Source organism: Uranotaenia lowii, chromosome 1, assembly GCF_029784155.1.
Source record: "Uranotaenia lowii strain MFRU-FL chromosome 1, ASM2978415v1, whole genome shotgun sequence".
Classification (NCBI taxonomy): Eukaryota; Metazoa; Arthropoda; class Insecta; order Diptera; family Culicidae; genus Uranotaenia; species Uranotaenia lowii.
This window is the reverse complement of record NC_073691.1, coordinates 94,541,699-94,569,126: the sequence shown is the minus strand read 5'-3', so window position 1 is coordinate 94,569,126 and position 27,428 is coordinate 94,541,699. Positions and strand designations below refer to the sequence as shown.

The 27,428-nt window shown below is 35.4% G+C and overlaps 1 protein-coding gene across 3 annotated transcripts; it reads left to right on the top strand.

Moving 5' to 3' along the window:
• LOC129749400 (protein tweety) lies at positions 1-27,428 on the top strand. 3 transcript variants are annotated; one of them, XM_055744381.1, is made up of 7 exons: positions 3-294; positions 5,163-5,968; positions 17,884-18,369; positions 18,440-18,822; positions 18,890-19,162; positions 26,991-27,098; positions 27,173-27,428. In XM_055744381.1, the coding sequence occupies exons 2-7, from the start codon at positions 5,810-5,812 to the stop codon at positions 27,426-27,428; spliced, it is 1,665 nt and encodes a 554-aa protein (XP_055600356.1). In that variant the 5' UTR covers positions 3-294; positions 5,163-5,809. The 3 variants fall into 3 exon arrangements, with proteins under 3 accessions (XP_055600363.1, XP_055600356.1, XP_055600347.1); XM_055744372.1 differs by having other exon boundaries at positions 5,132-5,968; XM_055744388.1 differs by lacking the exon at positions 26,991-27,098 and having other exon boundaries at positions 1-294; positions 5,132-5,968.

Genomic DNA, 27,428 nt, shown 5'->3' with positions numbered 1-27,428 from the left:
TGGCACTGAGCTGAGCATAAAGACAATCCGCCGTGAGTCGAGTACAGTATGCTGCCAGGATCGCACCAAAGAACGAAAACAAGGGTGTGACCGAAAGCGAGCAGAGAAGCAGCAGCAGCAGCAGTGTAGTGAAAAAAGGCACCATTTATGTTTTTCCTTCCCAGTACTTGCACATTAATCGTCAGGGAAAATTTTGCATTGAAAATCCCCCCTCGTTCAAGTAGTGTGAAAAGCCTCGTGTGTAAAGTGATTGCGGAAATTAATGGCGAATGTGAATTGTGCGGTGGAAAAAAGGTATCACGAACGTGCTGAACGAGGCCCTGAATTGCCCCGAAAGCATGAAAAGTGTACGGGCTTAATTAGTGCGCCTGAAAGTGGATAATCACAGGAGGCTGGCTGAGGATGTCTTATGCTATGGCGATTCGAGTCAAAGGCGAAAAAAGTGTGTTTCAGGGCGCTCCAGTTATTTAAGAAAAAAAATTAGACTGGAGGAGACCGCTTCTGCTGGCCAGATGAGGAATATGGAATATAGGCAGCCAGCAGCAGTAATGTGAATGTATTAAGAGGGACGGAGAGCAGGAAGGCGAAGGGCAACAAAAAAAATCTCAAGTGAAAGATGACTTAAATCAAGTGGGCGCCCCTGCCTCGGCCTACCTGCCGCCTGCCCTGCCTGTATGAGATTGGTCGCAGCACAAGAAGAGATTTTGGTTTTGCTTTCTTTTTTTCACGGTGTCCACCGTGTAACAAATTTTCCAACTGTGTCTGGAAGCATTCTTTTTTTTTTGCTTACGTTCTTACGATCGCAATCTGGCCAAATCCTGAGAAGAATTCTCAAAACGAGTACTGTGCATCTATTACATATTTGGGTTAACTGAGGTCGATGGTCTCGATAGACATTCTCTTATCTCGAATCGACAGTCTGCCAAATTCCCGAAATCGAAAACTAAGTGTCAGCATAGGACATAGCAAATCTATGAATAAGGTTAAACTGCGCCTCATTTTACTTGCGAATTAGTTCGAACTTAAGATATTAGTGTTTAATGAAAAGAGAACCGACGATACGATAAGAGCAGAAAATTTGACTCGTGGCTCTTACTTTAAGAATCTGCATCCAGCTGAATCCAATTTCTGTTCTGAACTCAGAGTTCTTATTCTACATTTGCATTCAAAATTATGAATCGGAGTTCTAGAACTCAGATTCTGAATTCTGATTCTGTATTCTGAATTCTTAAGGGTTGGGGCTTTCAAAATCTAAATTTCTATTTCTGAATGCTAAAACCAAACTGACAATCTCTGAATCTGAAATCTGAATCCAAAATCTATGAATATTCTAAACCGGAAATCTAAATGTGAATTCTACTACATTTGAATTCTTAATCTAATTTCTGAATATGAATTCTACAGCTGAATCTGAATTCTGAATTTCGAATATAAATTGGAATAAATTTGAAATCTGAACTCTGAATTGGAGTTCTGAATCTGAATTCTGCATTGTGAAACTGAATATTGAATTTTGAATTCTAAATCTGAATTCTGAACCTGATTTCTGTATCTGAATTTTTGTTAAAAGGAATCTGAATCTGAATTTTTTATTGTGAATCTGAATTTTGAATTCTAAATCCTGATTCTAAAATCAGCATTTGAATTTCAAATCTGAAATCTCAATCTAAGCTCGAATCTGATAAAATTCAATGAAGGAATAATCACCGTAATTAATGTTTATTTCTAAATTTTTCGGCCTTATCGGTAAAAAGTTTTGCCTTTTTAAGTAAGAACATCTTAAGGGGGGGGTAGGGTCTAACGGGTATAAAAAAAACACCATTTTCACGATTTTTTCCTAGAGCTATCGTTCAAACAAATGTATTCAAATTTTTTGCATTATACAAAGCATTGTTAAAAGAACATTTAGTAATTTTTTCGTAGAAATATATTGAAAAATGAGCCGGTGACGGAGCATTTTCGAAGATGCCTTTTAGAAAACAGGATTTGCGGTGGACACTGTATCTCAGCACAGAATCATCTGAATTCAAAAAATCAGAGCAAAATATTTTTAATAGATGTTTTTCTGGACCCCAACGTTTTTATTTAACTTAAAAATATTTTTATGAAATTTTTGTGGCTGTTTGAAGTAAAAACTACGATTTTTCACTTAAAAATCCGCCATTTTTCACCTATAAAATCTCCCCAAAGTAAAAAAATCAAAAAACAAAAAAAAAGTTGGGGTCTGGCATTTTATATGTAGAAACTATGTTCCAAATTTGAAAAGAATCGGATAAGTAGTTTTCAAATGACGATGTCCACGGACTTTAAAAATGTGCTTTCGAGAAAAACGCGTTTGAAGTTTCTGCTCTTGCTTTCTTGCAGTATTAGATAGGAGGAGATAAAGGCCTATAACTTCTACAGTTTTGCTTCAATTGACTTGAAAATTTGACACAACATTCTTGAAATGTTTTACAATAAGAAAATAAAAAAATAAAAAAATCGATTTTTTGAAAGTGTTAGACCCTACCCCCCCTTAAGATTATGAAATTTTATAGGCGGATAGAAAGTTAGAAGAAATAAAGGATTGATTTTTTTAGAATTATCATCTTCATTTCCTTTAAACAACCTTAATTCTGAATTCTATTTCTAAAGTTTGAATCCGAATTCTTGTTCTAAATTCTGAATCTGAATTTTTAATTTGTTGTTGAATCTGAATTCTGAAAAAGAATGTTAAATTTGAATTCAGAATCTGAATGACGAATCTGCATTCCGAATCTGAATTCTGAATCTGAATTCTGAATCTAAATTCTGAATCTGAAATCTGAATCTGAATTCTGAATCTGAATTCTGAATCTGAATTCTGAATCTGAATTCTGAATCTGAATTCTGAATCTGAATTCTGAATCTGAATTCTGAATCTGAATTCTGAATTCTGAATTCTGAATTCTGAATCTGAATTCTGAATCTGAATTCTGAATCTTAATTCTGAATCTGAATCTTAATTCTGAATCTGAATTCTGAATCTGAATTCTGAATCTAAATTCTGAATTCAGAATTATGAATCTGAATTCTGAATCTTAATTCTGAATCTTAATTCTGAATCTTAATTCTGAATCTGAATTCTGAATCTGAATTCTGAATCTGAATTCCAAATCTGATTCTGAATTCTGAATCTGAACTCTGAATCTGAATTCCAAATCTGATTCTGAATTCTGAATCTGAATTCTGAATCTAAATTTCTGAATCTGAATTCTGAATCTTACATTAACAATTTGATCCTGTTTATAAAAGATGTAATACAAAAAAATCAGAATTCTGAATCTGAATCTTAATTTTGAATGTGAACTCTGAATCTAAATTGTAAATCTGAATTCTGAATCTGAATTCAGATTCAGAATTCAGATTCAGAATTCAGATTCAGAATTCAGATTCAGAATTCAGATTCAGAATTCAGATTCAGAATTCAGATTCAGAATTCAGATTCAGAATTCAGATTCAGAATTCAGATTCAGAATTCAGATTCAGAATTCAGATTCAGAATTCAGATTCAGAATTCAGATTCAGAATTCAGATTCAGAATTCAGATTCAGAATTCAGATTCAGAATTCAGATTCAGAATTCAGATTCAGAATTCAGATTCAGAATTCAGATTCAGAATTCAGATTCAGAATTCAGATTCAGAATTCAGATTCAGAATTCAGATTCAGAATTCAGATTCAGAATTCAGATTCATAATTCAGATTCAGAATTCAGATTCATAATTCAGATTCAGAATTTAGATTCAGAATTCAGATTCAGAATTCAGATTCAGAATTCAGATTCAGAATTCAGATTCAGAATTCAGATTCAGAATTCAGATTCAGAATTCAGATTCAGAATTCAGATTCAGAATTCAGATTCAGAATTCAGATTCAGAATTCAGATTCAGAATTCAGATTCAGAATTCAGATTCAGAATTCAGATTCAGAATTCAGATTCAGAATTCAGATTCAGAATTCAGATTCAGAATTCAGATTCAGAATTCAGATTCAGAATTCAGATTCATAATTCAGATTCAGAATTTAGATTCAGAATTCAGATTCAGAATTCAGATTCAGAATTCAGATTCAGAATTCAGATTCAGAATTCAGATTCAGAATTCAGATTCAGAATTCAGATTCAGAATTCAGATTCAGAATTCAGATTCAGAATTCAGATTCAGAATTCAGATTCAGAATTCAGATTCAGAATTCAGATTCAGAATTCAGATTCAGAATTCAGATTCAGAATCGCAAGATCAACTATTGTGTTGTGTTAGACTCAACCCTGTCCGATTTTAACATTTCAAAATAGTTGATCCGTGATTGAACAAAAGTTAAGTATGTGGTGAAAATGCTTCTTAAAAATTTCTACCCACTCATTTTCAACACCTATAATTTTCTTCTAATCTTCTTCTATCCATCTATAATTTTTAATTCTTGAAATGTTCTCACTATGAGAACATAACATTCACCGATAAGGCCGTAAAACTTAATTTCAAACATAAATCACGGTGATTAATCTTAATTAATAGAATCTGAATTCTGAATCTGAATTCTGAATCTGAATCTGAATTCTGAATCTGAATTCTGAATCTGAATTCTGAATCTGAATTCTGAATCCGAATCTGAATTCCGAAGCCAAATTCCGAATCCTAATGTTGAATTTTTAATCGGAGGTCTGAGTTTGAATTCTGGTTCAATATTCTAGGGGATGAATAACACGAGAGTGTTCAAATCCCAGAAAAACAAAAAAAGATTCAGTATTCCAAATAAGAATTTTGAATCCAAACTCTGCACCTGAATTCTGAATCTTTATTTCGAGTTTGTGTTAAAAGTTTTATCTTTTTCTAATGTTAAACAAAAATACATAATGGATATTTTCAAGGACGTGGAAAAGATGCGATTTCAAAAAATCGTCGCCTTCTTCTAGTCAGGAAAAAATAACTAGGCGTATAAACAGTTTTAAGTTACCAAAAATTTGATAAAATTATGCAACAGTCAATCTTTGAAAAATTCATTTTCAACCGTTTTGACTCGATCGTCCAGTAATCGTTTTGAATCAAATTTTTTTAAAGAAATTTTGAAATGAAATAACTTTAAAATCAACCACCCATCGTACTTTTTCACAGTGCTCCATTGTTGTGCTTGCATCCCCATCAGCTTTGTTCCATCGAATGTAACCGATGTGTCCCAAATAATTGTGTGATGTAAGAAAACATGAACGGCTGAACAGCAGACGTAGGACTGGTGGAAGAAAGTATCGAAGTAGGCGAATGAGTGAGTGAGTTTGGTGAAGAAAAAAAAAGTGATACTTTTGCTCCCGAGATTGCAATCACATCCCGCGCGCTCTGCAGCAAGCGAAGATGGAACAAAAATGTGATCTGTAGAACAAAATAAGTACATACCGTCTCACATACAAACAAACCCACATACATACATACATTGATGCATGCAGTCGCGGCAGCGGCCCGTAGTTAGCATTTGCATAATTGAAGAACACATCAAGCCAAATGAGGGCGGCCGGCATCCTGCCAATAGTAGTACTGAATGGAGTTGGTGAGTGTGCGGGGGTGGAGCGAAAAGGTTGAATCACCCATCATCCTGCGACGACGACGTTGCTGCTTGGCTGGCTCTGGGCTGGACACGGCAGGACAAAGAGAGTCCTGGCCAATGCCCGTGTCATTCTAAAGCGAAATCGAAAGCAGAAGAAGAAGAAGCATTTGTGTAGTTGGGTGTGCCGCGGGGTTTTATTGTAGGGAAGTATAACCTACTGCATCCGTCAGGCATCACACGCGTAATCAATCATCATGCAAGGATCGACGCCACCCATCATGGGCTATCCGGAGGACGACGATCAGTACAAGGTGCCGCTGATCGCCAAGCTATTGCACGCTTTGCCGCACTACAACATAACATTTCATCGGATCAACAACACCTTTAGGCCGACGAGCGATGTTTATCTTGAGGTGAGATATTAACTTAAGCTTGTACCACTTGTACCGTCAACTGGGGCATCATGCAACACTTTTCAACTCCAAAGGCTTCTAACAACTTAATGTCCAAAGGTTATCATACCGCTTTTACATCAAAAGTTTTAAGGTTGATGGGACATCGAATTGACGTAGTCAGAAAAGTTATTGATTTCACCAGTTATCATTAAATTTATACAAAAACATGCAATTTCAACCCTAATAAGAAAAGGGGGTAAGTTGCAACAAACTTAGCTTATAATTAAAAATCAAATGAAAACGTTTGACAATTTATAGTTTTTGATATATTTGTGATGTCATAACGCATAAAGTACCAATTGCAGTAAATTTGGCTTTGTTCGAATTCAATTTTACATTTTTTCTGTCATAAAATGTTTTTGAAGAAAAAGCACAAGGGAGCTGTATACATTTAGGGTAAAAAAATACTACAACAAATTCTTATACAGGCCCCATTCGATTTTGGCAACACGCTCAAGAATTTTGTGTTGACGTGACGAAATAGAACGGTTTTTTTCATCATCTTTTTTCTTACCGATTCATAAACGGTTTTTTTCATCAACTTTTATCTTACCGATTCATAAAAATAATCCATTGAAAGGGCCATATAAAAAACAGTCTCATGGGGGGGTTGGATTGTTGACCTTTTTTTTCTATGATTTATTTGCTCAAAAAATGCACGAATTAAACAAAATTTCCAAGAAATATTTATTATAACTTTTTGCTAAACAATTTTTAAGTTCTTTTAATTATAAAGATTCGGGACAACACTTTGTAGGCGGCATTGAGGACAGTGATCGCTCGGTAGTTCTCACAGTCCAATTTGTCGCCCTTCTTGTAGATGGGGCATATTACCCCCTCCTTCCTTTCCACCGGTAGCTGTTCTATGTCCCAAATCCGGACTATCAACCGGTGCACAGTGGAGCAGACCTGACCAATCGATGGTCAAAACCTCATAACTTTTTTAAATGAAATCCTACTGGTTTGAAATCTTCTGAAAAGTTGTTCATGTGATCAAAATCTTTAATTTGATGTAATTTTTTTTCATATAGATGTTGTGAAATTTGATCTAGATAACTTTGTTTAGCAGATTAAGCTTATCAACTTGAAGGCTACTCAGTCAATCGGCGTGAAAATGATCATGTAAGGGTTTTTAGGACCGTTAATAAGTTGAATGATGCTTTAAGATTCCTCTCCTCACAAGAATGGGCGATCCCCATACAAATGTTACCTGAATATCTACAAAACTCTCGAATAAATAATGCAAATGGACCTAAATTTGTCAAGAAAGAAATGCACGTTATTTTAACGCTAGTTTGAGACATTCTCTTTTCTGGAAGAAAGAAATTTCATAGAAATGGTACCAAATTTCTACATTTCAAAAAACTAACCAAGCAACCACAAAAGATCTAACAACTGGTTGGAACCTGACAAGGAACAAATCAAGCAAATTGAACCAAATTGAACCGAATTTGACCTCTGAGAATTTCGGGGTACGACAAATCGTTTATTATGATGGCTAAAAACTCATTCCATCTATGAAGCGAATGCTTCCATACAAATTAAGTAAGAGAAATATGAACGAAATTTTGTGCTAAGTGTCATGTCAGTGTGATCGGTGGTAACAGAAGAAATAAGTTCAGATAATAAAGCCATAAACTCATATTGGTACCTTACAATTATAAGCTAATGGATCAAGTAGGCTTTTACTCAATATGACAGCAAAAACATGGTAGCATTGTTTTTTTTTAATATCCAAACATTAGTGTGTAAATAATTTCTATTTTATTTTTAAACTTAAAGATCTCTACATTTTATAGAAAAAAAATGTTGACAAAAAAGTTAAGTTAGTTAACAAATAGGTACTAAACATCTGACCGAAAAGGATTTGAGAAGGCTATAGAAAGTTTATATTCCAAAGAATCTTATCTGCTTGTCTGTAGATAAATATAACTTTTAAAAACCGAAATAGTACTATCAAACTAAGAGGAAAATAAATTTTGAAAAATAATTAAATTTTAAAATTTCAAATGCGATTGAGTTCAAGTTTTTGCAGCAAAAACCATTATCAAAAGATATTCCACAAGTACGAAAATTGTCCAAAAACATGTTTCACCAAAACGTGAATAACTTTTGAATAGGCAAAAAGTGGCAACCAGTTTTTATTTTGTTGGATAGCTGAGACTTCCATTTAAATGTTCGAGTAGAAATGAGAGTGGGGTAACGTGGGGTAACATGTTTTCCAGATGTCCCAATATGATAAAAATTCGTAATTTTTTAACGTTATACGTTTATGCTCGTAAAAAAAATCCGATTTTTTTTTCAATTCTTCAACCTCAAATAAATAAATTTCATGTTATTCTGAACACATCCTTGTCAATTTTTTTTTATTTCTTCAAGAAATGAAATTTTAGTGGAGTATTGAAAATTTTTTTTTGTTTTTGCGATAAAACGCAACAGCATCAAACCTCAACTTCACCTACGTAGATAATTGTATGAAACAACGAATTTTAAGTTTTGTTTGACAGATTTGTGATCGGTGTAATGTCCAGTTTCTGAAAAGCATAAATTTATGACGAATTTTTGAAATTTAGAAAAAGGGGTTTTGGCCAAGCTTTCATAAGTCCTGCCCCACTGTGCGGTGTAGGCAATCGGCCAACTTGTCCGGGCCCATTTTTATGAGTTCAGCTGCGATGCCATCCTTCTCAGCCGACTTGTTTCTATTCAGCTGGCGAATGGCTTCCTAAGTATTTGTCATAATTTCACACCGGTTAACAAGTTTTAGGAAACAGATGTAAGATATTTTAGGGCCTTACGTTGAATTTATTTTTGACGTAGAATTACGTCTTACGGCAACACTATAGGGGTGCAAATTGAAATTCGCAAACGGTTCTCGCGTCACGGAAAAAGCCTCAATGTTTTGTTTCGGCACCGATATCAATGAAGTGCATATACGAATATGAGCTTGGAAAGTTATAAATATAACTGCCGAGCTTCATTCGTATAAAAATTTCTGTGATGCTTTCGTTCGTGTCTACAGTCCCGGCTCTATAGCTGCCGCTCACTCAACAAACGCCAAGCAACCGAGGCCCCAGCTAAGTCAGCAGAAAAAAGGTGAAATTGAAAGCTGCAAGAAGCATCATTCAGTTGATTGCCGCATGAGACTCGCTGTCTGACTGTCTGAGGGCAAGCAGCCAAAGCTGCTACGAAAGCTGCTGCTGCTGCCCCTAAGCCAGTTCGTCCGCCCAACAACAACCAAAAATAGTTCTTCTCGGGACTACAAAATGAGAGTTTAAGCATTGCATTGAATATTTTTCCAAATATTTTCATGACAACTTTGGTTCATTTTACCCGATATATGTTCGTGCACTGCCGGCCAAAAGTTTGGGATCTACTTTCCAAAGCATGAAAATTTTGTTCAGTAATATCTCAGCCAATTGACGAATATTTCACATCTTTTGATATCATTCAAAATATCATGAGCAAAAAGTATTTGTTAAGGCAAACAGATCCTCAGCACCTCGTAAGTTTTGTTCAAAACATAATTCAAGGCATTTTTCTAACAGTCACATTTTTTGTAAAAATTATTGAAAAATAATCAACCTTTAGTTGAAGTTTTCATGAAGTATGACTAAGATCAAGTACAACTCATGAACTTACAAATAAGCTTATTAGATTTGCGATACGTTGCTTGATAACAGAGATACAGAAGTAATAAAATTGCATAATTTTAAGACCAATCCCAAACTTTTGGCCAATACATCATACTGCGGGGTTATCCAAAATTTTTGGTCGATAACTTAGGTAGTTATTTTGATAATTTCAAGTACAAGACAATTTATTTGCACAACATTTAACAAATGTGTTTTGATTAGTGTGTAATTTCCATGTTTTTAAGGGGTGATCCCCAACTTTTGGCCGGCAGTGTACTTTTGATTGAGCCGGGAGAAAAATCAACGGATCAAAGCAAGCTTTTGCTCGTCGATACTCTGCATCACGTGTGTTCCACCTTTTTCTGTATTCTGCTTTGCGCGATACCTTTATTTTGGGTACGCTACGATAGGTTTACCAATCCTGCAATGCTAAAAAGAGTACAATTTAAAAAAAATAAAAAGAATAAAAAAAATTCCATAAAATTAAAAAAAAAACAAAGCTGTTTGAAGTTATTCAAATACTGCCAATTTGTTATTATTATTATTATGAGTGTAAGCATTTCAGATAGCTTGCTTTTTTTCTGGTCCGTAAAATTTCCGGGTTTATCCTAAATCGAAGCAAATCAAAACAACGCTTTTCTTTACATAGAGTATACATAAATTGAACATCTTGAATTTTCATGAGAAAAGCCTGCATTTTTGTCAGATTGGTTATTGTTGGTTATTGTACGGCTTTTTAATTGAAAATTTTAAAATCCAATAACCGGATTTTGACAGGTTTTTGGGTAAAATGCCCGAATTTGCCAGGCCCGAATATTTGGCGCGTTTATTTCTTTGAACATCCAATATGTTAGATTTGTGCGCGACGAACATTCGAGTATGAATATACTGTGTATGTGCTTTTTGTTAAATGTTCGGAAGTTCATTGCATACTCACTCATTGCGCTCACTAAAATTTACAATTCAAAGATGTTTTCATGAATACGGGATATTTAGGAGAGGTATTGAAAGCATTTGTATGTTGAATTTCTTCCATATTTCTTCTATATGATGTGGAGATGTGAGAAACGCAGTTAATATACTGAAACAAAAAAGTTCATTTTTCTGATTAAATGGCTCTCATAAAAAAAGAGTACATTTCACAAAACGAAGAGTACGCCCATTTTTTGATCAAAAAAGAGTCTTAAAAGAGTACGTATGGTAACCCTACGCTACGATATTTTCGGCATATAAAATAAAATTTTTAGCGAATTCGATTAGTCGCCCAACAACTTTTGAACTTAACATATGCAATTTCTACTCGGGCTTGGCTTTATCGCTTTTGCGATAGTATAACAATGTTTAGGGGGGGGGGGGGGAGGGGGGGTGGTGTGGGTGGCGCTAGAGCTTGTGACTATTTGGTTAACATATTGCAGTGTTAATGGGTTAAGGTTGACTACAAACGCCACATGCGATAGCAACAAAAAATTAAATGAACCAGATTTTTTTTATGTCTTTATTTGAGAGGTTTTCAGCAACAGGCTGGTTCACATCTGCGTGAAGCAGAATAAGAATAACCAATAAATTTACTTGTTGTTGAACCTTTGAGTTCTCATTGATACCAACTTTCGAAAATTGTATATGATTGTATGGCAATATTATTCAATAATGACAAATTTAAAAAAAAACATTGATGAAATTTTCGTAAAATCGATAGAAAAAAGATGTCGTAATTCTACGTAAATCTTGTGGTTATGTCTAATATACAACCTCTTCAACTTTTCGTTATTTTTATCAACTTTTTTTGTTACGTTGTGTATGTATGTGTTATTTTTATCACATTTGTTATTTTGTTTCTTTTTTTTATACAATTTTTTTGTCATTTCTATTTTTTTGTTTGTATTTGTTTTTGAGTTTTTTTTGATTTTTTTGTTTTTTGTCATTTTTTTCATATGCCAAAATCGGATGTTGCCGAAAACAAACGGGGTCTGTATTGATAGTAGTTCGCGTTTGCTAGTCACGACACGCATCATTATTTCTTCTCTCGGCTTTGCTCTCTGCCCAAATCACCACCCACCGTACCTACTCGGAGAGCAAACAAATACGTTCTGCTGGACGTGCTGCTTGTGATTCTAGAAATTCAGGAATGATTTTACGTTTATAATTTTCATATTTTTGTAAAATCTCACAGCGTGAATTGTTGCACCTCACTAGAATGTAGATTAAATTTGCTTTCCAATGAATATACTTTTTATTCGTCCAAACAAAGTAAAAGCACTGAAAATCCGGGTGCAACCTGACAGTGGCCAACAAAAACAGCTGAAATTTCAATTTGTAAAAAAATCGGGCAAAGTAGTGAACTTTGAAAAAATCCAATAAATTCAATTTTTGTTGCATCAAAAATCTAAAAACAACAAAATGTTTGAATTAGAATGAATTTTGTAGTCATATTTTTTCAAAAACTCTACCATCGCTCAAACAGTTTGTACTAGCAATCGAATGAAAAGTAGGTTTTTCAGACCACTTTTTTAAACTTTTTTTGACCCTTACATTAAAAAAATATTTCTTGGTTTCATGATGTAGACATTAAACTCAGCTCTCATATGCATAAAGCAAATATTTGTTTGGACGTGTAATATATGAACTACAGGAGTTTTCCTGAGGCATGTTTTTTTCGGATTTTTTTTTTTCATGCTGAATAATGAGAAAACTAGTAGCTTAAGGTATGTATAATGTTTTAAACATATTTTACTGACATTGCAAGGTTTCTATTGATATAAGTTTAAGATATAAGTTTGAACACGCCAAAAGTTATAACGAATTGAGCTTGTAGTGTCAAATTGACACTCCTAGTGCTGATTAGGGTAACGAAATCTAATGCGGATGAGGGTTAAGGCCTTGTGGCCAAAGAGGATGATATTTGTTACGGAAGTAAATTGCATAATGGGAAAATTCGGTCCCAAAATCTAAAAAACACGAAGCCGCTGGTTTGAGACTCTGGATTCTGGAATAGCATTTATCACTCGATGAACATTTTCTGCCGTAGAATCTTGCAGCGCATTCAACTCGATCAAGTCAACTGAATTGAAGAGCTACAGCTTGACTAATTTCATCAGACGATTCAGAGATTTCACATTTAGAATATGTTGTCCAGGCTGCAAATATTCTAAATCGAAAGAAGTTGCGACTAGTTAATGTTTGTTTTTGTAGTTTTTCGTAATAAAACTCTTTGTTTACATTTTGTTTCATACAACGTAATGAAAGCTCACGCGAGATTTATCGAGTGGAATTTGCTGCTACATTCTACGGTAGAAAATGTTCATCGTGTCCCGATCAATGGCCCAGCAAACATGAGATTGTATCAGAAATAGTAACATAAGTCTTTTACAATAGTGTTGCGACTCGCAATTCCAACTGCATAGTGAAACGATCGTATAAAATGTCGTCTGAAGTCAGTTTCAATCGGATAGGATGAGGAGTTTATTCGAAAAAAACACACTTCACACAAAATAACCTCGTAATGTAATGTTTACAACTGCAAATTTTTGTGATGTTTTGTCAAGTGGTTTTTGAGATAGCGTCCAATGAAGAAATTTTTTAACTTTTATTTTTGGGCAACACGTGCGCCATTTATAATGCATTCTTTGAAGCAGTGTTCCGAATATCACTCATTTTCAATGAATGTTCCTGATTGCACTTCGCAACTGAACGTACAGCGATCGGGTTTTGTTATTGATTGCTATTGGACCTATCCGATCATTGTTCGTTCTATTCATCGCTAAAATAAGGATCACCTCGCATGATGCTTTCTGTCAAAACAGTACAGCACCATCATCAAATTGGAATCTCACCAAAGAGCGATGCATACGGCGAATCATGTTCGTCTAGGATCAGGAGTGAATGGTTCAGGCAGTGAGTGAGTGATACATTCAACCGGTCATTAGCAAATATTATTTGATTTTAAACATAGCCAATTATTTGTTTTTACAGCGTGTTTTTACACCAGTAAGAATAAAATCCAATTGTAAATGTGTTTGTGAGGGAAAGATGGTCACTTCCGCTATGTTTTCAATTTCAAACAAGCTAGGCGGATACTGAGTGAGTAACATTCAGAATGGATCAGTTTGTATCTCACTCATCTCCGATATGCGATGTTTGCAAAACCGATGATTCTGAATGATGGGACTCGGTTGGCATTGCTGAGTGGAACGCTGATCGAGATTGCATACCAGTCGGGCGAAGCAGTTGCGAGAGGCGCCTTCCTATTATACTATCACAATCAGGGATTGAAATGCTCTTGCTCAAGCGGCTGAGCATCAAAGCTCTTGAAGCTCGAGAGCGAAGAAAGCTGGAGCCAATTCTAGCCCACCAATAAATGCTCAAATTAAGCTCATACCTCTTCTGGCTCTAGGAGACAAGGTTTTGCATTTTGCTTTGAGTTTGTTAGCTCAAGGAGCCGAAATTTCTTGAGCTTGCTGGCTCAGCAAAATTGTAACACTTGAGCCAAATGATGTGTATTGACTTTGCTATTGTGGTGCTGTGTGAGCCAACGGCTTTTTTATGCACCAGGAACTGTGGAAGGGCTTGCTGGGATTAATAAAATGAATGTTAAAGATTTCTTGTAACTGGTAAAAGTTACCAGCACTAGTAACTATGAAAAAGTAAAATTTACAATTTATCGGGAAAAACGCCAAATGAAAAGGCTTTTTGCGAGGATTATTAAAATCAATGTTAGAGAGTTTTAGTAACTAGTAAAAGTTACCAGCACTAGTAACTATGAAATAGTAAAATTTACAATTTTTCGGGAAAAACGCCAAATGAAAGGGCTTTTTGCGAGGATTATTAAAATCAATGTTAGAGAGTTCTAGTAACTAGTAAAAGTTACCAGCACTAGTAACTATGAAATAGTAAAATTTAACATTTTCGGGAAAAACGCCAAATGAAAGGGCTATTTGCGAGGATTATTAAAATCAATGTTAGAGAGTTTTAGTAACTAGTAAAAGTTACCAGCACTGGTAACTATGAAATAGTAAAATTTCGAAATTTTCGGGATAAACGTCAAATGAGAGGGCTTGCTGCGAGGCTTATTAGAATCAATGTTTATGTGTTAAAAATTTGAAAGTTTTACTATTTCATAGTTACTAGTGCTGGTAACTTTTACTAGTTACTAAAACTCTCTAACATTGATTTTAATAATCCTTGCAAAAAGCCCTTTCATTTGGCGTTTTTCCCGAAAAATTGTAAATTTTACTATTTCATAGTTACTAGTGCTGGTAACTTTTACTAGTTACTAGAACTCTCTAACATTGATTTTAATAATTCTCGCAAAAAGCCCTTTCATTTGGCGTTTTTCCCGAAAATGTTTAATTTTACTATTTCATAGTTACTAGTGCTGGTAACTTTTACTAGTTACTAGAACTATCTAACATTGATTTTAATAATCCTTGCAAAAAGCCCTTTCATTTGGCGTTTTTCCCGAAAAATTGTAAATTTTACTATTTCATAGTTACTAGTGCTGGTAACTTTTACTAGTTACTAGAACTCTCTAACATTGATTTTAATAATTCTCGCAAAAAGCCCTTTCATTTGGCGTTTTTCCCGAAAATGTTTAATTTTACTATTTCATAGTTACTAGTGCTGGTAACTTTTACTAGTTACTAGAACTCTCTAACATTGATTTTAATAATCCTTGCAAAAAGCCCTTTCATTTGGCGTTTTTCCCGAAAAATTGTAAATTTTACTATTTCATAGTTACTAGTGCTGGTAACTTTTACTAGTAACTAGAACTCTCTAACATTGATTTTAATAATCCTCACAACAAGCCCTTTTTTTGGCGTTTTTCCCGAAAAAATGTAATTTTACTATTTCATAGTTACTAGTGCTGGTAACTTTTACTAGTTACTAGAACTCTCTAACATTGATTTTAATAATCCTTGCAAAAAGCCCTTTCATTTGGCGTTTTTCCCGAAAAATTGTAAATTTTACTATTTCATAGTTACTAGTGCTGGTAACTTTTACTAGTAACTAGAACGCTCTAACATTGATTTTAAAAATCCATGCGACAAACCCATTTTTTAGTTACTTCACTTGTGCACAAAAAAGCAGGCGTTGGCTCGAACAGCAGCAGTGAAAACAAGCTCAACGAATTTGAATCGGTTGAGCCAACAAGCTCAAGCTCCTCTGGAGGCATGAGCTAACGGGCTCACGAGGCAAAAAAAGAGCTAAGGTTTCTTCCAAATAAGAGCTTAGCAATGCGAAGCTCCGGAGACAAAAACGATAGGAGCTTCGTCGATTGCTTTGTAAGCGGAGCTATGGAAATAAAGAGCTATGAAGCTCGCTCAAATGAGCTTAATTTTCAATCCCTGATCACAATGTTTCAAATAAGAAACGTATACTGAGTGTTTGTTTTGATTGATTTTCGGAACACTGCTTTGAACCACTTTTTTTTTAATCAAGGCTATTTTTGATTACATTTGCTGTTTCCTGAAGCTTGACCTTCAAAATAACTCCAAATTTTTTATTTGTTCGAAGTTATAACAAATTTAGCCGATTGTCCTCCTTCGGCACAAAAACAACATATTTGACTTTTTATCACTCCACCACCATTTCGGCTTAATGGAACGCTTCCAGATCCAACCAAAACAGAGTATAAACTTTGTGGGACCTATTAAAGAGCTTTGCAGAGAAATCGGTTGCATTTGGAGGCGGTTTTTTTTGTATTTTTAGCCATTCATCTCGTCAATCGTTATGAAAGTCTGAGTAAATTGCGGTTTTCACTGATCGTCAGCCTCCTCAAGTACTAAACATTGAGCTTTTCAATTTTTTTCTCCTTGTTTATCTTTGGAAAATACAGACTTGCCAATGAAAAGTTTCTGGTTGGAAACCTGCCACCTGGTGACCGCAAAAGAGTTCGTTTTGCTGTCCATTTCGAAATTATACAAACTATCTCCCCACAAGCAATCCAAATATTTTGCGCATAATTTGACCACCGTATTTTGTTCAGTTTACCGGTGGGCAGCTTTTCTAACTTTTAGAAATTAATTCAGGCCTATTTTCAAGGCAGCTAGACGAAACAGTCAGGAAAACATGCCTTTTTTTCACTTGTTTTTTATATGTTCGGATTGAGCTTGAAAAACCTTTCACATTCTCTCACTTCACAAAATCAATAATCTTCACTTTTATTCAAATTTAAGCTCACCAGAAAGTCCTCTAGGATTCTTTATACGATTTACCATGTGAACTTTGGTCGAATAGTTGATATTTAACTGGTTGGGGTCTTCCACTGAGACTTTTCTGAATTGTGCTCGATCCTGCTCAGAATAATTTATCAATAAACTTCAGTATTGGACGCTATCTCAAAACCACTTGATAGATTGTCACTAAATATTGTACACGTACACATTACATTACTAGATAGCTTCACTGAAAATTTCACCATGTATTCAAAAGTTATTCACAAAACAAAGTGTTGCATTTTTATCGAATACACTCCAGAAAGTCCACCATGTTTGTAAATTTCAAAATGATATTGCTCCCGCGCGGGCTTCAAGTGATAAAATCATTGTCATGAATTCGGCAGGAGGGGACTCAGGTTATTTATGAAAAAGTGGTTTTTCATGTTTCTCCCGAACAAAATGTTTCAAAATCCCATACAAACTTCAGGCTCGTTGAGCGACCACTTCCCGTGATCGGATTTGACCCAAATTTGGCATGCGATCTTTACTAGGCCTAGGATCAATTTTAACATGCAGCACATAACATTTCACAAGTTTGAAATTTCCCATACAAATTTGGGGTCTAATGTACAACAATGTATTTTCTCTGGTTATGTATGAATCGTATTTTTTTTCGAAATCATGGTGTTAAAATTGTTCAACGTTCTCGTAAAGAAACCCGATACGAAAAATGACGTAAAACCATATTTGTCATATAGAAGGAATCGTAAGGTTTTGTTTAACCATTCGCACAAAACCCATGCAAAAAAAGAAAAATTAAAACTGTCATTAGATTCATATTTCACAGCAGAAAATATCTTAGAAAACATTCCAATTAACATGATTCAGTATAATTTTTATGAAAAAGTTGAAAAACACCTGAAATATTGACAATTCAAATCTTTCTGTGAACGATGGGTCAGGGGACAACGTTTGGCAAAATACCCTACCTATTTCACAAAGTCTAGAATTTCTACCATAAAATTAATCTCGTTACAATGCCATTCAAATTTGTTAACATCTTTCGTGCAACTTTATTCATTCACAGAGTTTGGGCATCCTCGGATCGATACCGGCAGCACTGTTAATTATATCACTGTTCGGGCTTTTGCTGTATCTGCTGACACGATGTTGCGATCGCAAACCCCGCCCAGCACATTCCATAACCAGCCTCAAGGTGACGCTATCGATAGTAACGGTGCTGTGCTGTGCCGCAATCGGACTGGGCCTGTACGGCAACGACGATCTCCACAACGGATTGCTGGAAGTGCTGCAAGCCGGCCGGAAGGTCGACAACGTGGTATCTTCCGTGCGGAACCAAACATTCATACTGGAAAACACGTTGACGATGAAAATTCAACAACAACTTACCGAGCTCGAAGATATCTTCGACAGCAAGACAAACAACCAATCGGCCTTAGCTCAGCTTCAGCTGGCTCTGGCGGTCACCAAGGGTAACGTGACCATCGCCAAGAATGCGGCCAACGACATCAGACGCCCACTGGCCGGGCTAACAATAACCAATTTCCTAGCGGTAAGTGATTTGTGTTGAGATTTGAAGTAGGTATTTCGATAAATAATTGTAATTATTCTTCGAATTTTAGAAAGGTGATCAATGGGAGCTTATTCGATGGCCAGGAACGGTCGCAATCCTAGCCCTGTTGCTAGTGCTGTGTGCGGTTCTGTTGGTGGGTGTCGCACGTCATTCACGGTGTGCACTAATTTTGTTCAGCGTATGTGGTCTGCTCGCTGTCACCGGTTCCTGGTTGATGTCCGGCCTGTACCTTTCAACTTCGGTAGCCGTTGGTGATCTGTGCAATGACCCCGCCGACTTTTTGGTACACCAAGCACCCAGCGAGCTACCCTCGGACATACTGCTCTACTATACTCAATGTGATGTGGCTCGTTCCAATCCGTTTACTCAACGACTCCGCGAATCTCAAAATGCCATCAACAATGCGCGGAATGCAATGACCATCGTGTCTAAGTGAGTATTCTGCCACATGGAAAAACTAACTGTTAAACCTTATCTAATAAACCCTTTCAACCGCCAGGATCTCCCCGGTGCTGTTCAAGAATGCTGGCCTGGGACCGAAACTGGGATCGGTCAATGCCGACATCAAACTGTGTGAGCGCATCCTCACTGGTTTGACGGCCCTTGTTGACTGCAAAGCAGTTCATTCGAGCTATCTCAATGCAACACGTGGTCTCTGTGAAGGCGGCCTACTGGGATTGGTGCTGATGTTGATAGCCAGTTTCATGGCAGCCATTTTGTTGACCGTCATGGTTTGGGTTGATTCGCACACTTGGATTTACATTCGCAAAAGGTAGGATACTGTTTGGAATTTTTTTCGATGTAATTTGTTTTTTTAAATTTGCCTTTAGTCATGAGTATTATAAGAAGTTTTCACGAAAGAAAGTGGACACCTGTTTTTTTATAGTAAAAGTTTAGTTTTCGAAAATAAAAATCAAAAACTCACTTTTAATTATTGTAAGAAAGTGATGTAATTCAGAGCCCTAAGCCTTGGCTTAAGGGCGTACGTAATATTTTTTTAATTGATTTTGTAAAATTTTGCACAACTTTGATTGTGGCCTGAAGTGTCATTTCTAACTAGATTTATTTGAGTTTTTCATGGTGTATATGACGTATATGGATGCCTTCGAGTATGTCGCGGTTTGGGAAATTTTGAGAAATTTCGGGTTTTTACGATCAAAGTTACTTTTTATTGGTTCAGTCGATAAACGGTATAAGTAGTAAAGTTATTAGACCACAAATCGGATAAATGAGATGCCAACTGGTGTATAAGTTTCATTGTCCTCCAGAAGCCAAAATTTTATCTAACATTTTTATTAGAAAGAGTCGTATAAACATTCTGATCATTTATATGTTATAAAAAATAACAATATATGGGCATATTTTTTTTTTGTTATTCTAGTTCGATTAAGCATTGCCGTATTGTGATGACTGATCATTAAGGCTATGATGTGTATTTTAAAAACTATATTAAAACTTTCTATGAAAGAAATGAAGGTATTAATATGATATTGAATGTAATTTATTTAAAAAATTATCGTTGATATTAAAAAAATCTCTTGCTTTATCATAAAATCACTTTTTTTTTCTTTGCACACTTTTTTCAGTCATGTATTGATCTATTATTTTTACCGGAGAAGCAGAACCTTTGCAAAATCATTATATTTTATACAAATTCACCTGGAAAACCCAGTTGGTCATTAACACTAAACGTACCGGAGGCAGTCAAATGGCGGCTATTGAATTTTAAATGATGATTACTCCTAATATATTTTTTTCGCAAATTTAATTACAGGACTATTTTTATTTTTAAAATGCAGGTATCTTTGCATTTTTATAATCTTTGTAAGTTTTGTGGTTTCCGAATCACACATAGGTATACCATGCCGCGAGCGGTCAAATGACGGCTAACACCTTTTTCGCTGAAACTCTCTTGTTTCTCAACCGATTTCTACAAAGTTTATATTTTTGGAAAGCTAATAATGTGACTGCAGTCATGTAACTGTATTTTTATCATATTTTTGTCAAGCATAACATCGCCAATGCAGTCACATCAATAGAACCGGTGTGAAATTTGCTTTCTTTTGCATATAATTTTATTGCCTAAACCTTACGTTAACATACTCGAAATCCAATGCAAGCTGGATTTAGGTGTACGCATTGTCTCAGAAAATCCAGAATGAAAAAAGTTTGGAAAACAGCTACCTTTTAAAAGTCGTCATAAATTTTGTGTCTCGAATTTCAAAAATCTAAAGATGCCAAAATGTTATAAATTACGTCAACTTTGCAATTCATTTTTAATTTATTTTCTACTGAAACTGGAACAGCTTTGGCGGTTAATTGATTGGAAAGTACGGGTTTTACACAACTTTTTTTACATTTTTGTAGCAATAATCTTAAAAAAAAAATTAAGAAAAAGTTACATATGTGCAACATATAGTTTCAAACTTCACCTTTCTCAGGCACTAAGTGATTTTTTTTTAACTGATTTACAACCTTTTCCCGAAACATGTTTTTTCAAAAAAAAAATCTTGGAGTTTGGATAACTTTATTATTGTAGCTGAAAATTGTCTGAGAGTCATAATTGAGTCACATTATAGCTTAGCTTAGCTTAGCTTGTTTGACTACTCATATCCACCTTAAATCATCGAACTGGAAACGCTATGTAGATATTTTTATACAACAAAAATTCAAAAAAAGAATTTAGATAACATATTCTCTTAGGTTTTGCTCAACTATGCATTTCCAATTCCATGATCGCTGGCGTGGCTAGGCAGAACAAGTTCTACTTCGCCAATGGTTGCTACTCCGCGATTAACCGAGGCCATCAACTTTGTGCAAAGGCCAATAGAATGCTGCTTGGGATTAGCAGTACATTCTCATTGTACAAAATTCATGCTCTCTCTCCTAGAACATGGTCAATAGCGGCGCCGGCCACGTCCTAGTAGTCAATGGGGGAAACATGAAAGGATGATAGTAGGATACTTTTAAATCATAATTGAGTCACATTATAAACACAAAACTACAAATTTTATAGAAATCGGTTGAGAAACAAAAGAGTTTTAGCGCTCGCGGTATGAATAGGTTAAGGTTGCCAGATTGCCCGGTTTTATCCGGGTTTGCCCGGATATTTAATACACAATTTGAGAGCATTCCGGCCCGGCCCAGTTGCCCGGATTTCATTAAAAAAAATGCCCGGATTTATTCACTTTATTTGGCAAATCAAACAAACAAAAAACAACGAACGCCTCCAAAAAGAAATTTTATACGACTCAAAATCTGTCGAAGAGTTTTGATGAAAATTTTTTTTTCTAATTTTTTTTTCTTGATTTTTGGTTGACTAATATCTGGGTTTTGAAAAAAATTGGCGCGGATATTGCCCGGATTTATGGTAGTTACTTTTGAATTCAAATTCCCGGATTTCGCCAGATTTTTATATAAAATTGCCCAGTTTGTCCGGCCCGGATACGTGCTGACAATATTCTGGCAACCTCCGAATAGGTGTATTCAACGTGTCGGTATGTTTAGTGTTAAGACATGTTTCGGAACTTGAAAGTATCAATATGGACATTAATTTTGAGCTGCATAAATCGTACTTCAGATCAATAATGGGGCTGAGTAAGCTTCTTCGTACCGGTTTTATGGTACTTCAGGTTACTTGGGCAGTCCTTGAGGGTACCTAAACACAGAAATCAATTCTTGTTATTGACTATCAAAATTGTATTCAAAAAAGCCTCAATGCACGCTACTGCCGTAGCTTTGTGAAACGAGCACACTCGGCTCTAGCAAATATTCAAAGTTTTCATTGAGACTTGATTTTTTTTTCATTTACAGACTTGTTAAAATATAAAAAAAAAATTAATGGTATATTTGTTATGCAAACCAGCTCAGCTTTTGCTTCTGTGTCATTTCTTTTGAAATAAATGAATTAAAAATATCTGTCATTCCACGACTATCAGAAATAGTTCCTGTCATGTAGATAATTGTAAGGTGGCCTAATCGGTTTTCGAATACCGAAATATCGCTATTTGTATAGTAGAAAAACCGGTCCTAAAAATTTCTTCACCCTGAAAACTAGTCATAAGTCAAATATGATTTCCATAAATACACAGACTTTAAAAATAAGATTTTTCAAAATCAAAAATTTATATATTACGTTCCTCCAAGTCATTGATGCTTAATTGAACCTCAAAGTTGTTCAAATAGATTGATATCTTACCGATTATGATTGAAATTAATTTCAAAAATAATTGCAAAGGTAAGAGAAATTTCATGAAGAGGGAATTCAGGTAAGACGGACACAGCTAGTAATATTCTAATGTTTGGTACAAATGTAATAACGGGAATATGTTTGCCTAAGTGTATCAACACTTTTGAGGCCCTCTATTTATTTACATCAAGCAGGGTCTTATAATAGTGAACAAAACGAACAAAGACTTTGAGGATGCATAATTGATGTGATTTACTCTCCTCAAATTTTAACCGTTTTCAAAGGTAAAGTTTTCATGAGGTTTCTCTTTAACCATCTGGAGGAAAATCAGCGTATTTCGGTCAAAGTGATTGAGCGACGAACGTTTTGAAAAAAAAGTAGCTAAGACGGATAAGACGGACAGTTTAAAGTTGGTTTTTCGTTGTTAACATTATCTTTTTTTGCTTACAAAAAAACGAAATATTGATAAAACCAAAATGAAAACTAAGAAAACTAAGAAATAAAACTGTAAAATATAGATGAACGCATAGAATCAATAATTGATATAATCAATAAGTATAATTGATTCAATCATATTTATAGCTGAATCAACTGTAGCTGTATAGTTGAATTTACAATATATTTAGTTGAATGCCTAACATCAATCAGTAGATTAGATTTGACGTAGAAGCTGCGTTGGACTCTTTCTAATTGATGAGATATAGTTTTTTTCGCAGTTAGTTAGTTAGTTTTTATTTGTTGAATGAAAGATTCACAATATCGGAAGCAGCTGTTAGGCCGAAGATAAATGCAGCACAGATAAAGCGAGCTTGGGTCGACTTTTTTTTAATTTTACTACAATTTTTTCTCAGTATACTAGGGCGACAGTAGTGCTCGACCCAGAGTTACGATCACGGCGATATATGTAGTAGTTCGATGATAGCTCACTGTCCTGAACTTTGTGAAATAGCTTAAAGCATGGATCATCCAAAATCTGGACGCACTGTTTATTATACCATAGCGCTCCTAGTTGTCGGATCTGGAATGTTTTGAAAGTATGTACTTTGTTCGGAAATTTTTCCTCTATCAGTGCTGAAAATTTCATTACGATTCGTTTTGTTCCTAAAAAGTTACACGTAATGGAAGCCGCGAGACGAAAATTAATTTTGGACAGCCACGTCAAAAGTCACTGGTCGGGGTGATGTCCCCGCCAAGTTTATATTCGTTTTTACCAATAAGTTGTAGCTGCGGACGAAAAACCCCGTTTTATTGTGAAAAACAAGACCATGGCTCCGAAATGTACAAGGAGGAGTGTCTGAAAAACGTTTTTTTTTTCGTACATTAGATCTCATAAAGGACAAGAAAAGTTTTCGCCAGTCTTGGCAGGCAGCCACTACAGCAAAGAGGTACTACAGTGGTATCGGGCTAACGGGTGGATTTTGTCGAAAAGAACATCAACCCACCCAACTGCCCTCCCATGGGAGGTGAGGTGCTCCCATAGAAAACCAATGTAAAATATGACAGTTCGACAAATTTGTATGTGATACTGATCTTCACAAATAACACACGACGTATTACAGGACACGACACTTAACGTTTTTACTAACAGAAAAAGGAATTAAATTTACCTTTTTTGTCGACCGGTTTCGGGCTCGATGTTGCCCATCTACAGGACGATGTCCGACTGACTAGATGAAGGAAAAACACTAATACATATTCATACTATCCAATAGTATTCGTCGAAGGGTGGTCGGGTTGTTGAAATTTTGGTTTGAGCAGGTTGAAAAGCGGTGATATGATTGGAGCGTCATCCGCGTTCATAAGTGGCCTGAGGTGTCGCTCGTAAGTGCAAGAGCAAAGCTTCACAAAGAGGTGTGGAACCCACACTCTTGTGAGCGGCAAACCGCACACACTCTGCTCACGCTTCCCGAAAAACGAATGTTCGACACTCGCTTACATGAGTGATGTGCGCTCCGTAAGTGTTGCTCTCAGAGTGTACTCTTAGTGTTAACACTGAGGGAAGTTAAGTGTGTTTTAGGCAACCGACCTTCCTTTCGTAAAAAAATAAAGACGCATTCCAAGGTTTTATGAAATTTTTGTAATGCAAAGTAATTATTCGTTTACATCTTTACACAATCCAGGGTTACGAGGTTGTATCGTCAAAAATCAGGACCATTTACAGCAAAAAATCTGAATTTTTCAGGAGATCTCTTGATTCATGGAAATCACAAGCAGCTCTGTTTATATTGCATAAACAAAGGCGGAATCCAGGTGCCGTAAACGCCTTGATTTATGCAATAGCAGTAAGCAGTTTCTTGGCTAACGTGCAGTTCATATCGAAAAACACCATTCATATATCATCTGAACCGAAGATTACCATCTGTTAAATGGGTTTAACTATTTCAATACATACTATTCGATTTCCTCAAAGTTTAACTATAAATTAGATTATATTTGAGATTTTTTATGAAAATCAGGACACTTCAGGACATTAAAGTGATAAATTTTCAAAATTCAGGACAACGCAAGAGTTTTTGAAAAATCAGGGCGGTCTCTCGAAAATCAGGACAAATCCTGATAAGATGAGATAAGGTCTCGTAATAAAAATCCTCCTTCAACATAAAAACAATATTTGGGAGGCTGCGATCAACTAACGTAATAAAAACTTGAAAAAATGGGTCATATGCCGTATCGTTTTCGGTGACATGGTTTTTATAAAAAGAAATACAAAAAAAAGGAAAAATTGAATTTATACTTTTAAGAAGAGCAGACTTTGATTTTAAGTAGAAGTTTTATTTCATTATTGAATTTGAATGGATTTCATAATATGATGTGTTGCAACGCACAAAGAAGGTTATAAACAAATTTAAATTGAAGCGGGCCATCCCGCAAGAAAATGAACGAAATCTAAAAATGGAAAAATCACAATTTGGCATTTTTGAAAATTGCAAATTTGGACCTAATTGTGAAGAGATTGTCCCTGGTCTGGATAGTCAATTAGGATTTAAGAGGAATAAAGAAGCTTGTAATTAAATGGCAATTCTTTAACCAAAGTGTATTAGATTCATTTATCCCGATTTGACATTATTATCTTTTTGATTTACCTTCGAAAAACACAGCAAAAAACGAACTAAAGCGAACAACATCATCAATTCATTGCTTGAACGCACTAAGTGTACACTTCCAGAGTGCTCTTTGGGAGACGCACTTATAGAGTACTCATTTCAATTTTGAGTGTTGTGTGAGTGACGAAAAACGCTCCCTGTGTGTATCGTCACTCTAATCCTATTGACCACTCTTGCTCTGCTCACAACAACATTTAAAGAGTGGAGCAGAAAGTTACACCGCTCTTGTAAAGCTCTGAGGTGCGTCCGAAGCCTGCCGATATGGTGATATACATGGATTCCCATGCGTTTAAATGTGACGCTTTGCGTACACATTTTTTGAACTTAACCTTTTCCCAATCTATGTGATGATTAAGTTCTGACGCGTGGGCAGCTACACTTGATTCGTTGCTCCTGCTGTTATCTACTGCGTTTTTGTGCTCTTTGATTCTGGTTCTGAATTTCCGTCTAGTTTGCCCAATATAGACGGCCGGGCAGTTTTGACATGGAATCTCATAAATTCCAGATCTCTCTTCCGGCAGCACTTTGCACTTCTCTGATCCTAAGGGCCTCAATTTATCTATTCATCTGTATCGGCTTGAACCAGATTTTTCTGCAGCCAATCGACAAATTTTATTAATAAATTCGTATTTTAATACATGTCCTTCAAATCCAAATATTGTATTGACTATGCTCGCTTATAATTATTAATGATCAAGCAAAGTTATGATATTTCATTCCTATAAATATGCAGTCTATTCAAAAGTAAAATACATTCAAAAATATATTTAGTGGAAAACCCTTGAACATCATTTTGTCAGGAAAAGTGAGGAGAACACAATATCGGTGTCAGTAGATTTCCCACTTAAAAATCTGTGAAATTCCAATCGAATGCAAAAATGAATTAAGATACGAAAATTTCATAAAATTAAAAAAAAATCCAAACAGAAGACTAAAAATGGCAAAAGTAACTAAAAAATTACGGAGAAGGACAAAAATAGCAAATATGACAAATAAAAAGAAAATATTATAAACAAAACAAGAAAAGTGTTAAATTCATAAAACCATGAAGTAAAAAAAACCGACTAAAAATTGGTAAAAATTGACTAAAAATTATTAATGATAATAATAATAGTTGTACAGTTTTGGTCCCCTAACGATTGCTCTAATCGAATTATATTTATACTGCCTAATATATGCCTAATTGTAAGATTAAAAAAACAAGTATTGAAGTATATTTTAATAAGTAGCTTAACGTACATATATTCTTAGGGTTGAAATTTATGATCCATATGGATATGTATTTACTTTTTGTTTTACAATTATAGGAACGATTATGCTCAAGTTGAAGAACAATCATACGTATCAGCTCATCAACTTCATCCGCAAAACCATCAGAATATGAACACGCGAACACTACCACATCATCATAAGGGGTATTTTTGTTCGATTACTGGTTCGTGAATATGTTTTAAAATTTTATTTTTTTTCCTGTCGGTATCTTTTGCAGCCCGCCCGTCATCAGTGGTTCCCATACCCTGGCTCATCCAGCGCGTAATCCAAAACATGAAATGACTCCACAACAACAAGCCCATATGCATCATCATCACCAACAGGCCATGGCAATGAGGCCCGGTGGAACACATACCCTTGGACGGCTTCCGTCGCACAACAACAGCCCTACCCATATGCATGGGCCGAACAATGGCAAATACGCCACCCTCAGCAAGCACTGCAAGACACTTGATGCCAATGACTTTTACTGA

Coding starts and splice junctions, on each gene's coding strand:
- LOC129749400 (XM_055744381.1), top strand. CDS start 5,810: ATGCAAGGATCGACGCCACCCATCATGGGCTATCCGGAGGACGACGAT. Junction 19,163..26,990: donor TGGATTTACATTCGCAAAAG/GTAGGATACTGT, acceptor TTACAATTATAG/GAACGATTATGCTCAAGTTG. Junction 27,099..27,172: donor CTACCACATCATCATAAGGG/GTATTTTTGTTC, acceptor TATCTTTTGCAG/CCCGCCCGTCATCAGTGGTT.